We start from the raw sequence: 15,322 nt of genomic DNA on the forward strand, positions 1-15,322 counted from the left end.
AAATTTCTATCCTACATTTATTACTTTATAAGTAAGACAGCAAAAATACATAATACTGTGCATCATTACATGATGAACTGTGTCATAATTGTTTAATTGGTCAGCCAATGGCATTTCACTTGGAATCTTGCAAGCAAGGGAACTAGACAACAGAAAGTAAGCTATCAGGTACATCTGTATCCCTGAAAAAATATTAAAAAACCCGAAATCACTGTGCTACGAAATGAGTTTGGATTCTGAAAACAAAGCGTATGCCACAGGTATGAAGTATCCAACAACAGCTATTTTGAATGTTGGGTAACTGTCGCAGTGAAACAATTTGTCAGTGTTTTTATTTAAAAGTATTTCAAATTGGTATCTTTGCATGATGTGTTTAAATGTATTTGTAGCCTTTATTCAATTACTATCTCATAATAAATCACATGCAGTGATGTAACTGCATTGAAAAATCGTTCTGTCAGTTAGATAGCCATTGTTGACATGTCTTTTTTATTTTCCTGGACGGTTCCTTAGGAGAGGGTCAAGCCTAACTTTTTGTAACACTCTTGCTTTTGGGAACCAAAGCAATAAGGATAAAGGAGAATGTTTGTAGCTCAGGGTTGAAATGAGGGGTCCTTGATGCTCTCTGAGCTTGGTTGTTTACTTGCAGAATTGAGAACAAATCCCAATCTCCACTAGTACTGAAAATACTAGTTTGAGTAATGAAATGTCTGCAAGCAAACAAGCCAACCTGAGAGCACCAGGACCCCTCAAATAATTTAAATTCATAATGTAAAGAATGTAAAAAATCAAAGTATGACTGCATAATTAAGAGTATTTAATTTACTCCTGTATTTGATCAGGACCATGGTGATTAACCATACTTAAGGGGAAAAGAAGATAGATGATAGATAGATAGATAGATAGATAGATAGATAGATAGATAGATAGATAGATAGATAGATAGATAGAAAGAAGATATAGATATAGATACTCACACAAAACCCTCTTGCAAGGACTGTGTAGCCATGATTCTCTTAATATAAATGCACTGACATTAGCCAGATTTGCAAATGGAGGCTAAGTCAACTGATAATTTTTGAATAAGCCACAGTGTCTAAGCCAAAAACCAAATAAACTCTTCAATGTTTTAGTATGCTCTGTCGTACTCAGATGGGTGGATTCCTAAACAGTTTTCTAAAAGTTCCACAAACTAATTATTTTTGTAAATTATTGTACCTTGAATTAAAATTTGGGGTAAAAATAATTTAAATGAGTGTTTCAGAATATTTAGTGTAATTTTAAAGAATTATTTACTCTACTTGGCATGTAGACTCATTCCTGACAAGCTATCTCAAGCAACATTTGTTAGACTGCTTCAGAATCCTAAAAGCAATAAAAATAACTATGTAAATGGCTTGCTGCAATATTTTATTTTTAAGGTATCTATGTTCAAAGAAATCTACATTGGAAGAAAATTCCCAAAATAGCCCACACTAGATGATGCCATCGATTTTGTCGGTTTTTATCTTAAACTGCTGAGGATTTTCATTAAAACTCTGAATCCTCTGCCTCAAAGTAACACTAAGAAATTCAATGGAGGCAGAAGGTTCAAGACATCTTTGACTTTTAAAAATGGACTGTTCTTGCAATGCAATTCATAATAGCATTAAGTCATTATATTCAGCCTGAATGAGCAATCCTGTGTGCACTGATTTAGAATTAAGTTTTATTGAACACTGGAACTTTCTTCTAACTCAGCTAGGGTATGTTATTCCGTTACTCCTTCACAGCAGATAAAATAAGTTCTGGGCACTACATATTAATCTGTTTCCTTTAGCCGGAGGAAGGATGTTTAAGACTATATTTACAGAGATATTTGAAAACTGCTTATACTTTAGTGATAATCATTGTTCCTGTTCCACACAGAGGTTGGCGCACCAAACTTGCTTCTTTGCGACACCTGTGGAAGGCATTTTGCACCGGAAGCACTGGTAAAATCAGAGCATTTTGTACTGAATTTATTTAAGTGATAAAAAGAAAAAGAACCAGTACCTGTTTTAATCAAATTCACTCAACGAACATCTCCTCAGAAACAAGTGAAATAAAAACAGGAGGATGTTTAGCAGGAAGATTGATGACAATTGTTGTACTGATTTATGCAAGCATTTAACAAAAGCCTTTGTAAAACAGATTTGTTCATAAAATTTATAATTCTATACTACCGGTAAATGTGAAAATGGTGATATAGCCCAACTCTGGCAATTCATGTTTATGGATTCAGAATCAAGATTCTAAATCCTATAATTCGCTTAACAGCTGTAGTGATTCACTTAACAATCATGGCAAAAAAAATGTTGATAAAATCCAGCGCAACTCACTTAATGACCCCCTTGCTTAGCCACATAAATTCTGGTCACAATTGTGGGCGTACGTCAAGGACTACCTGTAACTCCATATTAGAGAAGAGAAAATCCAAACCCTTAATATTTAAATTGGGGGGGGGTGTCTAAGTCATAGGTCATAAATCTTCCCAGCATCTGTATCCAAGGCAGAGAAAATTAAACAGAATGTTTGGAGTCACTAACCAGGCATGGCACCTGTAATTAAGTGATAAACAAAGTGGAATATAAACCTGGTACATACAGATTAAAAATAGCCACTGGCTCAGTTTTTCTCTGTGATACGCAATTCTTCCTAACTGTTAAACTGCGCACAAAACAGATTGGCCAATTAGCTTGCACAAAAATAGTGATCACATGTTATGAATTGGGGCACGTAGAAGTAAAGTGTAATTATGTGTGACACACAAGCATATTATTCCCAATTAAACATCAAGATACATAATACACTAAGATTGAAATGATCATAATTTCACAGTGGGGGAGGGGGGAAAAAGAGTTTGAAGTACAATCAAAAATAATATATGACTGCACTAGTTCAGGAACGTGACCATATGAATTTTCCTTTCCTTTAGGCAAGGCACAATCCGATATGCAAAAAATTTTTCAACAAGAAGCGCAAGCCGTTCAATTCCTTGAAACAACGACTACAGGGAACTGACATCCCAACAGTGAAAAAGAAACCACTCACAAAGGTAGACCTCTCAACACCATTCCCAGGTTTTCATTAATATGTTTTAAGGAGTATCAAAGTCTTGCCATTGAGATGGCTTGCAACAATAGAGCTGGAGAAGGGGATGTCTGGATTCTTTATGTAGACTGGGGTTGTCCTAATATAGAGGTTTGGAAGGTCCCCCAAAATTTATTATTTGATCACCAACATATAGCTAATGCAGGCGTCCCCAACCTATGTGCCGCAGCCCACTACCGGGCCTTGGCGTCTTGGCCAGCAGGCTGTGGAAATAGCTGGCTGGTGAGCACACGCATGCGTGTGTACTCCCCCGCCACCTTGCACTAGCACCCGCGGCCCTGTTTGTGCATGCATGCAGGCACGAATGAGGCCACTAGCATTGGGCAGGTGTGCACAGCCCATTTCTGCATGCACAAAAGGGGCCGCTAGTGCTGCGCCAGTGCACGTGGCGCTGTTTGCATGTGCACACACCAATTTGAAAGCAGCTCTCCTTCCCTCTGGGTCCCGAGCCCGGAAAAATTGGAGATCTCTGAGCTAATGCCTGGAATTCTAACCTTTCATTATCGGATATAGAATGGGAGGAACATGTTTTGTCTTCTGCTGCCCTGCCAACATTCATCTGAAATAAATGCTGTTAACAGGAATAGATTTAGGGCCTCATCCCTTATTATCAAAGAGTGAAATTTGTATTTCCTGGCCTAGAAATGTAAACGTTAAGGGCCCACCATTTTTGCCTCATTCATGTAGCTGCTATAAGGATTCAACCATGTTCTTCCACCTGGGCTAATGAATTTAGCTTCTCACCTTATCCATGTACTCAGTCATGGAAAATAAATGGCTTTGGGTTAGTCATTCCACCTCAGCCCAGTATATTGCTCAGGCTTGTGGTGGAAGGGGGAAAAAATGGAGGGAGTGTTAGGTATGCTGATTTATGTCCCTGTAGAAAAGGTGTGATGTCCCTTCCATTTGTTCTACTCTGTCAGACCTCCCAAGCAATCTCCTTTTCCAAACCATCATTCCCATCCAATGACTACAGTATTGGCTCTCCTACAACAAAGCAAATTATCTTTGTCCAAAACACCTAATAACAATAATATACATATTTTGTACCTTCAAGCCACTATTGACTCCTGGAGACTGCTTGGACTAATCCCTGCAGTTTTCTTGGCAACATTTTTAGCTTTGCCACTGCCTGCTCCCTAGGGCTGAGAGGTTGTGATGGCCCCAGGGTCACCCAGCTGGTTTTGTGCCTAGGTAAAGTTAAAGGTTCTGCGTGCTAGTTGTTTCCAACTCTAGGGGCCGGTGCTCATCTCCGTTTCAAAGCCAAAGAGCCAGCGCTTGTCCGAGGATGTCTCTGTGGTCATGTGGCCGGCATGACTAGACACCAAAGGTGCACGGAACGCTGTAACCTTCCCACCGTAGTGGTCCCTATTTTTCTACTTGTATTTTTTTTACATGCTTTCAAACTGCTAGGTTGACAGAAGCTGGGACAAGTAACAGGCGCTCACTCTGCTACACGGCATTCGGGATTCGACCCGCCAAACTGCCAACCTTCTGATCAACAAGCTCAGCGTCCTAACCCACTGAGCCACCGCGTACCCCCAGTATCCCCATTACCAGCCAGATGGCTTAACCACTACTCAAGCTGCCTCTCATAATGGAATATTTTTATTATTCATAATCTGTTCAAAACTCTCTTAAAGTTGCTTTTCAAAACAACACCTGTGATTAATATATGCTCTGATTGATGAAAGGGAAACCTAATGGAAGCTTCAGCTGGTGCAAAGTGCGGCGGCACGGACACTCTTGGGAGCCTCCCGATACTCCCATATCACACCTCTCCTCCGTGCGCTGCACTGGCTTCCGGTTGCCTTCCGAGTGAAGTTCAAGGTGCTAACAATGACATACAAAGCCCTACATGGCATGGGTCCGGACTACCTACGGGAGCACCTTCTGCCGATGTCAGCACCCCACCGTCCTGTGCGCTCCCACAGAGAGGGCCTCCTCAGGGTGCCACCGCTCAAGGAATGTCGGCTGGTGGCCCCCAGGGGGAGGGCATTCTCAGTGGGTGCGCCGGCCCTCTGGAACAGTTTACCAACCGAAATCCGGATGGCCCCCGACCTCCGTACCTTCCGTCGCGACTTAAAAACTTTCCTGTTCCAGCAGTCCGGCCTGGCATGATAGCGTTAATTGGGGTCCCAGTTTGTTTTCACTATTGTTTTTATTACTTTTTATTGTTCATCTGTATACCTTCCTCTGTACACCGCCCCGAGTCCCTCGGGAGAAGGGCGGTTTATAAAAACTAATAAATAAATAAATAAATAAATAATTACTTTCCAGAATGCAGGGGAGAAAAAATCAAATTGGAGGCAGCAGCATGAAGATTTTATTTCGGCCATCAGAGCAGCTAAAGTTGCAACTCAAGCCATGAAAGAAGGCCGTCCTCTTCCACCACCACCACCTCCATCTATAAACCCAGGTAATGTACTGAAACTTCATCTTGGCTTAAAAATAGAAAAGTGGGGTCATGGGTTGTAGACAGTAATACGGTAGTCTCTAAAAGTTTCTCAGCCTATTTTTTTCCTGCTATACGATGGCTGCAGATGGTGATTCTTTGGATGAATGTGTAGCTGCCCTCATATTTTCAACTAGTGTTTCTATCCCAAAAATCTGAAAGAGTTTTAAAAATAGTTTGGAAGGTTTTTGAAGAAAACGTTCTGGCATGTATCAGGTAACCAGCTGTCAACCTTTGAGGTAGGTCAGGTCAGAAAACTTTGGTTTTATTGATACAGTTATAACAATTAAAATCTTGAAAGCTGGTGTGTGTTTGCCCTTCTCTCCCTCTCACATCAGAATGAATTACAATTCAGCCTGTCTGAACTTCTTTTTCACACTTTCTGTTTCCTGGACTTAATGTATGCTTTTGTTTTGGTAACCATCTCTCGTTTTCTCCAAGGTCGTTTCCGTAGCTCTTTACACTAAATATCCTTCCATTTAGTTACGGTTTCCCAGCAAAATTTTAAAAAGAAGAAAAGGTTATATATGTACTCAAGAGAATATGTCTAAAATGAGCAACTTTATTTGTAGATGCAATCCGTTCTGCTCTGAATATAGGTAACTTTCTGAGTCAAATTCTGGTATAATTCTGACAATTAATAAATATTTATTGTGAGTAGGACTTTTCCCCCTTCTTGCCTAGGGCTTGAAGAACAACAGCTTTCTATAGTATTCTTGAGAGTAGAACTATGGAAATGTCATTCATTTATCTACTCCATTCCTATAAAGTTGCAATTCATACACTCCTCTTCCGAGTATCATTTGGGATAACCATGGTGCTTTGTTGTATTCAGATTATATTCAATGTCCTTACTGTATGAGACGGTTTAATGAGACTGCTGCAGAAAGGCACATAAACTTTTGCAAAGAACAAGCAGCCAGAAAATCCTTTGCTCCAGGCCAGAAAGGAAGCAAACCAGCTTCAGTAAGTAATTGGACTCTATTCAAGTTCTATAAGGGACGCGGTGGCTCAGTGGGTTAGGACCCTGAGCTTGTTGATCAGAAGGTTGGCAGTTTGGCGGGTCGAATCCCAAGTGCCGTGTAATAGAGTGAGCACCTGTTACTCATCCCAGCTTCTGCCAACCTAGCAGTTCGAAAGCACGTAAAAAATGCAAGTAGAAAAATAGGGACCACTGCGGTGGGAAGGTAACAGCATTCCGTGCTCCTTTGGCGTCTAGTCATGCCGGCCACATGACCACGGAGACGTCCTCGGACAAGCGCTGGCTCTTCGGCTTTGAAACGGAGATGAGCACCAGCCCCTAGAGTTGGAAACAACTAGCACGCATGTGCGGGAGAACCTTTACCTTTACCTTTTTACAAGTTCTTTGCTTCTGCCATTTTTCTCTCATCCCTTTTTTGAAGGATCATCATACATGGCAGAATTTCGACCATATTCCTGTCACTGTTGTGGCTCTTTCACTTCAGGTTCAGGAAATAACAAGTAATCCTTTGGAATAAGGGACAGATGAAAACCACCTTTTTTTTCTTTTCCAGTAATGGTTCTTCACTTTTCCTTTAAGATAATTGTTTTAGAATTGTTCTTCATTTATTGCATAAAAGAATTCTTTAGACTAGAATATTAAATTAGAATTCCTAACGGTCACCTTTTCTGGAACTTAGAAAAAGATGGTGGAACAGTTATATGAATAAAATATTCAGAAGCCGTAATTTTAAAAAAGCTAACCATACTCAAATTTATTCAAAGTAAATGTTTTTTGGGGGAGAAAGACAATTCTTCTACTGGCCAGAGGAGGATTACGTACATGGTTTTAGATGCTGAGCTCAAAGCAAAAATCAAAGAAAAATCTTAAAAAGAAATTTGGGTTCTGTCATTTTATAGAAGTTTGGGACCCTACTTTCTAAAGACTGACTTTTTAACTTTTCCAAAGCCTGTAAGTGAAAAGAATTGGCTTTACTCAGCAGCAAACAAGTATTAAGTTTTTATTAATATACTATAAACTGTGGTTTATTATATTAATGAGCCATTGGGGTGCAGTGGTTAGAACTCAGTATTACCAGCTGACTCCACCCACTGCCAGGAGTTTGATCCTGAACAGCTCAAGGTTGATTCAGCCTTCCATCCTTCTGAGGGTGATGAGGACCCAGATTGTTGGGGGCAATATGCTGACTCTGTAAGCCCCTTAGAGAGGACTGTAAAGCACTATGAAGCGGTATATAAGTGTAAATGCTGTTGCTTTTCTGTCTGATAGTTTGGTTATGAGTAGAGCTGGAATAAAAAAATGAGAATACAACAGATTTTAAAGCTCTCATTGGAAGCAAGAGCTTGATGATTTTTTGCAAATATTACTGTGTTTATCAAGCCTCACAGAATTGTCCTTTATAACCTTTAGCCTATTTATCATTCATAGAGTTAACTGAAAATTGCCCTAGATTTGACTGTAATATTCTATTACTACTTAGCAAGCAAAGAACAGAACTAGTAGTTGCTCCTGTAGTAGTCTAGGTTTTGATTGGGTTGGGATGCAAAAGTTTTAAAAGCTTGCAATCTGTTTAGCTCAGCAACAATTATAAAGAATATTCAATGGATTTTTGTTATGACAAAGTCACAGTTAACTGAGAATCAGAGTTATGTGGTAGACAGTAGCGAATTAGGAAAATTATTTAGATAGGAATTTCCCTTCCAAGAGACGTTTACTGGGAATATTTAAAAATTGCTCAGTCAATATCAATGTCTTCTTATCTTCTTGTTCCTTTGAACATTTTTTTAAAAATATACTGCTCAAAAAAATAAAGGGAACACTTAAACAACACAATGTACTATATTTAATAGTAGGATGTCTTATCTTGTGTTCCCTTTATTTTTTTGAGCAGTATATATAAATGATTAACTATATTAATTTGTGAACCTCTGTTGTGACTCTGTTTAGATATGCATGCTCTGTTTTCTAGGGAAAACAAGGAGTTTCCAAAAAAGAACCAACTTTAACAAGTGCTGTGGGGACACTACTTCAAAACAAATTGCAAGGGACAAATACTGGCCAATCTGTAACAGGTAAGAGACAACAGATCTGAAATAATGTTTAGAAATACTGAACACTTAAAGTCATCCCATCAGAACTGTTTTGCCAGTAATTCCATATTTGCAGATACTGTAAAACAGTTATAACCTTGGCAACTTTAAGACTTGTGGACTTCAACTCCTAGAATGGCTGGCTAGGGAATTCTGGGACCTGAAGTCCACAGGTCTTAAAGTTGCCAAGGTTAGGCACCCTTGCTGTATATGTAGAATTTTATATCCAGTACAGAATTTAACTGAAATCCTTTAAAAAAATACTCTAAGATTTTACATAAATCTTATACTGTAAAATCAAGTTACTTCCTGATAGGCCAACTGCAGTCATTTATAATTCGGTAAAGCTAAAGGTTCCCCCGCACATGCGTGCTAGTCGTTTCCGACTCTAGGGGCCAGTGCTCATCTCTGTTTCAAAGCCAAAGAGCCAGCGCTTGTCTGAGGATGTCTCCGTGGTCATATGGCCGGCATGACTAGATGCCAAAGGCGCATGGAATGCTGTTACCTTCTCACCGTAGTGGTCCCTATTTTTCTACTTGCATTTTTACGTGCTTTTGAACTGCTAGGTTGGCAGAAGCTGGGACGAGTAACAGGCGCTCACTCTGTTACGCGGCACTTGGGATTCGACCCGCCAAACTGCCAACCTTCTGATCCACAAGCTCAGCGTCCTAACCCACTGAGCCACCGCATACAATGGAACAGTATATAATCTAGTCCAGGCGTTCCCAACCAGGGGTGTTTCCACCCCCTGGGGGTGCAAGACGATATTGCAGGGGGTGCAAAAACCTGGGTTCTCAAAATTATACTATATATGCATAATTCGTTGCTGTTATTTCGAACTTTCGTAAGGGGTGCGAGAATATATCAGAAGCATTCTAGGGGTGCAGGGTATAGAAAAGGTTGGGAGCCACTGATCTAGTCTAATGTATAGTTTTCTGCAGGGTTTTTGTGCTGTTCTATACTATTTTAAAAACAAGATGGATTGTATAATTTTTATTCATTAAGGTGCTTAAGAGAGAGTGTGATTTTAGGAAGATCTAACAAAAGCATGTAATATAAATTGGAGACGTAACTGTTCTCATTGTTTGCTTTCCCAGTTACATTGACATTCATATTAACTTATATGAATTTGGGTGAACTAAAATTGATGCTCAAGATCTGTTCACTGATTAATCTTACTCTAACTTAACTTTAAAGTGAAATCATACAAGCAGCACGAATCATACCTCTATTTGAGTAACGTTCAAAAAGAATTAGCAACTACTGAGCTAGTTAAATTCCACAGCATTTAATGTAAAATGAGCAAATTAACGCTTCAGGTCTGTAATTTGAATCAACAGTGCTTTAAATTGCTTGAGTTTGCTGATCATTCTCAGGATATATTTTTCAGAGTTCTTTACAAAGATATTGTTGTTTTTAAAGGACATGGTATTGAAATTTCAGCTGGAGCAATACACAAAAAAATATCCCCTATTTCTTCTGGAACAGAATCTGGGTAAGATATATTGTGTAGATTAACAGGCTATAGTCTAATCCAGCACACGGATCTGAGGATTTAAGGCCATATGATTCTGCCCTGGTCAAAACATAGGGCATTTCCTAGATAAGCAGAATACAGGTAGTTCTTGATTTAGAACCATTAATTTAGGGATTGCTTGAAGTTACACTGCCGCTGAAAAAAGTGATTTACAACTAGTCCTTGCACTTACAACTGTCATAGCATCTCCATGCTTATGTAATCGAAAGTCAGGCACTTGGTATCCAGTATGTAGTTATGATACTTGCGGCATACCTGGGTCAGGTGGTCACCATTTGTGACTTTCCCATTTGGTTTCTGACAGTCAGAAACAACAATTTTGTTGCATAAAAATAGCTATGAAATGGAAAATTGTAGCATTTACTGTATTCTTCATATCTATGACATACTATTTATTTCTCAAATTTTTACTTCATTTCCATTTTATGTTTACATAAACATATCATTTGCATGACTTGTTATCATTTATATACATTGGATTTACTCCAAATACCAAGCCACAGATCACTTTCATTAAAAATAACTACGGTACTGATAGCTTTATCAAAGGTTTTAGTTATAAAATATTGTAAAATTGTTCCAAAATTCTGATACTTCTTCTGAATTTTTAAGTATCGCTGATCTTTATAGCCCACCTTTTTTTATAAATAACCTAAGGAAGCAAACAGGCCCGATAGTCCTTCCTATTTTCCCTGCAATAATAACCCTGTGGAGGCACGCTGGCTGAGGAATTCTGGGAGTTGAAGTCCACAAGTCATAAAAGGGCCAAGTTTGAAAACCCCTGCACTACACTAAACAGACTCTGTAGTTGGTGTAGTGATTGATATAAATTACAGTTGATGTAAATGTAATAGTTGCAACTGGAGTTGATTTCTTTCAATAGCACATTATTTCCCAGTTTTTTCCACTCCTTTCATCCTGTACATACTTATTTCCCTCAGCCTCTTAAACCAATTTTTTTTCATATTCCCTTTTCTCCTGTGCTACTTGTCCTTGTATCCTTGAAAGATGCAATCTAACACAAACACTAGAACAAATCTGTTCAGTAACACATCTGTGAAACCATTGCAAAGATCAGACTGCACTCTCTCAAATTGGCCAGTAAACCAGATTGTTGTGTTATCATCTGCTTTATTTCGGACTACCTAAATTAATGCTTGCCTGCTCTTAGGGTTCCAACTCATGGAAGAAGATAAGAACTTGCCCTCCAGACATCTGAATAGTAGCCTTTACTTTTTACAGCACCCAGAAGAACTCAGCAAACCAGTTTACTAATACATTCAGCCACCCATCTCTCTTAAAACCTGGATGAAGTATGTGATAATAAAACTAGCATGGTCATTTCCAATTTTTACAGGTAATAATCTTATGTAATAAGGGTGTTTCCAGCTCTAGGGCCTCTTTTTTTCCTTTGGTCAACTTCTATGCTGCCTTAATCAAAAAGTGACTCCAGAGACTTTACACAATAGGACTAAAACGTCCAGTACATAACAACTAAAAACAACAAAGTATCACCAAATACTGTACATAGGGGTTTATTGGAAAACTTAACACCGCAAATATATTGAGACCAGTCCATCATCCTGCAGGTATGACAAGAGCCAGATTTTTATGAAAGCCTCAAGAGTTGGGCCACAAAAAACCTCAATCGTCATGTTGTTCCACAGGACAGGACAGCTACCAAGAAATGTTTTTTTGAGTATCATAAGATGTGTGTTTTATAGCTAAGAACAGAAAGTTGCCAACACTTTCAGATCTTATTTAGGCAGTAACAATAGAAAAACATCCCTGTAGATCAGGGGTCCCCAACCTATGGTCTGCGGACCTGTACCAGGTCGTGGCCTATTGGCCACTGGGCCGCAAAAACAGCTGGTGAGCACCCATCCACTTGTGGCAGTGCTGCCGCACAAGTGTGTGGCCCCATTTGTGCATGCACAGAGGCACTAGCACTGCCACCAGTGTCATACAGGTGCCAGCACTGTGCACGGGTGCCACTGTGGCCATGCATCCTGCTTGTGCATGTGCGCTAGTGCCATTTGCACATGTGCACGTGGGCTGCACGTGCGCACATTTCCCTGCTTCTCTCTTTCCTTCCGGGCTAAGCCAGAAAGGTTGGGGAACTCTGCTGTAGATAACTAGGAACTGAGTTGTTAAGAGCTTTTATAAGTAACATAATGAATTGCAACCAGAAGTCCACTTGCAAGCCAGTGAAGTTAACAGAGCAGCATTTTGTGTAAGCAAGAAGCACCCTTTCTGCATTTTGGATGTTAGCTTCAGACTAATCTTAAGGATAATCCTCAAGGGTAGCCCCGTGTGTTGCACTTTTTTATGCTGCCTTTGAATCAGTCTTAACTTCTGGTGACTGAAGAGACTGGTTGCTGCAATTTCTTTTGCAAGATTTGTCCAAAGTAGTTTTCCGTTGCTTTCTTCCAAGATCTGGGATTGACTGGCCCAAAGTCACCCTGCTACCTTTAAGCTTAAGGCAAGACTAGAACTCACAGTCCCCCAGTTTCTAGCCTTTTGCTTTAAGAACTACACTAACCTGGCTCTTGGAAAACATATTACAATAGTCCAAACGGAAAGTGACTAAGGGAGGAATGACTGTGTATGGCCTGTTCATCAGAAAGGAAATAATCTGCACAACTAATAGATCTGTTCAAAGGCCCTCCTGTCCACAGCTACCTACCTTCTTATTGAGCAGGAGCCCAGAATCCAGACCCCCAAATTTTGTACTGGTTCGATCTGGGGCAGCGTCACCCAATTAGGATCACAAAATACCTTACGCAGAATTGTTTTACATTAGTTATTGATCAATACACCGGATAACAAATACAAACCCTGACCAAGCATAGGTCCTCCTATGATCTATGACCAAGCATAGGTCATCCTTTGTACAGAAATCATGATACAAACGCCAATTACACACCCAATCATTATTTTTTTTACCAGAGATTGCTCAAGGGCTGCAAAGACACAAGGTACAAACCGAGCCAGATTTTAAGAGTTGTATTAATAGTATGCCATCCAAACGCCAATTACACACCCAATCATTTTTTTTTTACCAGAGATTGCTCAAGGGCTGCAAAGACACAAGGTACAAACCGAGCCAGATTTCAAGAGTTGTATTAACAGCATGCCATCTGTCAAGGGTCTCATTGCTGTTTTAAGGGATTACCCACACATTTGTTTATTTATTTATTTTTTAAAAAAGCATAATCTTTTATTTAAACCGAATTGTGAAAACGCCTCCCAAACACGCCAATGGAGCAAAAAGGCGCCATTTTACGAGTCTTCAAAGCAAGCCACCCCGTGCCCGCCTGTCTTGGGCGCAGGAGGCCGCAGCCAGAAAGGAAAACCATCGGGCCTCGCTCCGCTCTCCTCCGTCTCTCCCAGGTCCCGAGCAGGCTACAGAGGGCGGAAGTTCAGAAGACGCCCTCCCCGCCAGGCGGGTGCACGAAACACGTCGGAATCAATCTTAAACCGGGCAAGTCCACAAGCCCAAGTCCCGGGTGGCTTGGAAGGAGGCGGTGCAGAGTCCAAGGGTTCAGAAGGGGGGAGAAGTTCCGCAGGGTCGGCCAGGGGGCTCGCTCCCTCCCTCCCTTCCTCGTCCGGGGCGGGCTGCAGGGCTGCAAAAGCTTAAGACTCGTCGGGCTTGTCGGCGGGCGGCCCGCAGGGCTGCAGCATCTTCTCCATCAGGTTGAAGCGGACGCGGGCCTTGCTTTCGTTCTCGGCGATGGCGAAGTAGTTGAGCAGGTCGAAATGGCCCATGTAGGAGCAATAGGAGTCCCGGTGCTGGTTCACCAGCCACTCCCACTTGGTGGTGTCGGCGTGGCCGGTCCCGATGTATTTGGACTGCAGGTGCTCCAACTGGCTGTGGATCGTGTAACGGTCCGTCATGATGCGCGAGAGCTTTAGGACGCCGCCCCGAAGCGGGAAACCGCTGGCCAACGCTCCTTGGAAAATGGAACCCGAAGGAAAAGGCGGCTCGACGCCACTTCCGCTTTCGCCATTACGACCCGCGCGTCGCCTCGGCGCCAATGTTTCCTCTCTAGCCGTCCTTCGCTTGCTGCGCTCGTAATTTTCGCCGGCTGGGAAGGGGCGGGCTTTAGATTCTACGAGGCCAGTAAGGGTTGTTCCCGCCTTCTGTTTAAACCAGGGGTCGGCAACCTCGGCTCTTTTATGACTCGTGGACTTCAACTCCCAGAATTCCTGAGCCAGCTATGCTGGCTCAGGAATTCTGGGAGTTGAAGTCCACGAGTCATAAAAGAGCCGAGGTTGCCGACCCCTGGTTTAAACGAATGGAAGGGCCGGTTTCCTTTTTTCATTTGAAAACGTCAGTACGAAAGAAAGACTCGAAGTGCATCTTGGGGGTTGGAGTCTTTTGGAGAGGAATTCTTATGTGACGTTTGTATCTCTTGTAGTAGGTTTCTCGGCAGCCCTACAGAGTGGTTTGCTCTGCCACCTTCTGGGATTTTTATAATGATTTTCTAGCTCACGGGACAGGAATTTAGGGATAGTCTCTTAGGCAGAAGCTAACCAGGCAGAATTTTGCTTAGTGTCTCAGATAACTTCTCTGAATTGTGGGAGATTAAAAATTCTTAGTATTACCTCTAGATTAAGTTGGATGCTTTGTATAGAGCAGTTCCCCCCAAGAGAATTACTGTCTCTTCCTTCTTACTATTGAAGGTGTTCGTCTGTTATCCCAAATCACTATTGTGCATGCCAGATCTTCATTTCTCAGACTAGCCAAGTGTTTTTCAACCAGGATTTGTTTGAAAGATTTGAAGCAGTAATTTAAAAAAGTATCTCTGAGCATATACCAAATGTTTACTGTTAGCTTTCTACAGCCAGATCATAAAGATTTGGTTGTAAGGCTATTCCATTTGTAGGAGACTCTCCTATCCCTTTTTTTTTGATACAGGAGCCAAACCATGAAAGCAAATGTGTTTATAAACCTTTCATCACAGCAAACGATGAGGACAGATAACTACTCTGACTTCCTTCATAAATTTAATTATTATCTTTAAATATATATATTAATAATTACTATATTTTGCAATGTTGCTTGGATTACAAGCATGTCTGTCTCTGTAGTTAAAAAGAATACCCGCCTGATGTCATAATTT

At 40.9% G+C, this 15,322-nt stretch overlaps 2 protein-coding genes across 2 annotated transcripts; one reads left to right on the top strand and one right to left on the bottom strand.

Annotated features, from left to right (window-relative positions):
* Window positions 1–223: 223 nt before the first annotated feature.
* Window positions 224–13,063, top strand: ZC2HC1B (zinc finger C2HC-type containing 1B; the record flags this gene model as incomplete). Its single annotated transcript, XM_083374512.1, has 7 exons — window positions 224–260; window positions 1,909–1,973; window positions 2,957–3,076; window positions 5,413–5,551; window positions 6,423–6,553; window positions 8,539–8,641; window positions 11,368–13,063. The coding sequence occupies 7 exons, from the start codon at window positions 224–226 to the stop codon at window positions 11,469–11,471; spliced, it is 699 nt and encodes a 232-aa protein (XP_083230638.1). The 3' UTR covers window positions 11,472–13,063.
* A 331-nt stretch (window positions 13,064–13,394) lies between these two features.
* SF3B5 (splicing factor 3b subunit 5) lies at window positions 13,395–14,214 on the bottom strand. Its single transcript, XM_083368607.1, has one exon. The coding sequence runs from the start codon at window positions 14,091–14,093 to the stop codon at window positions 13,833–13,835; it is 261 nt and encodes an 86-aa protein (XP_083224733.1). The 5' UTR covers window positions 14,094–14,214; the 3' UTR covers window positions 13,395–13,832.
* Between the last annotated feature and the right edge of the window lie 1,108 nt (window positions 14,215–15,322).

The sequence above is a fragment of the Vipera ursinii genome, assembly GCF_947247035.1.
Source record: "Vipera ursinii genome assembly, chromosome: 1".
In the NCBI taxonomy this organism is placed as follows: Eukaryota; Metazoa; Chordata; class Lepidosauria; order Squamata; family Viperidae; genus Vipera; species Vipera ursinii.

Coding starts and splice junctions, on each gene's coding strand:
- SF3B5 (XM_083368607.1), bottom strand. CDS start 14,093: ATGACGGACCGTTACACGATCCACAGCCAGTTGGAGCACCTGCAGTCC.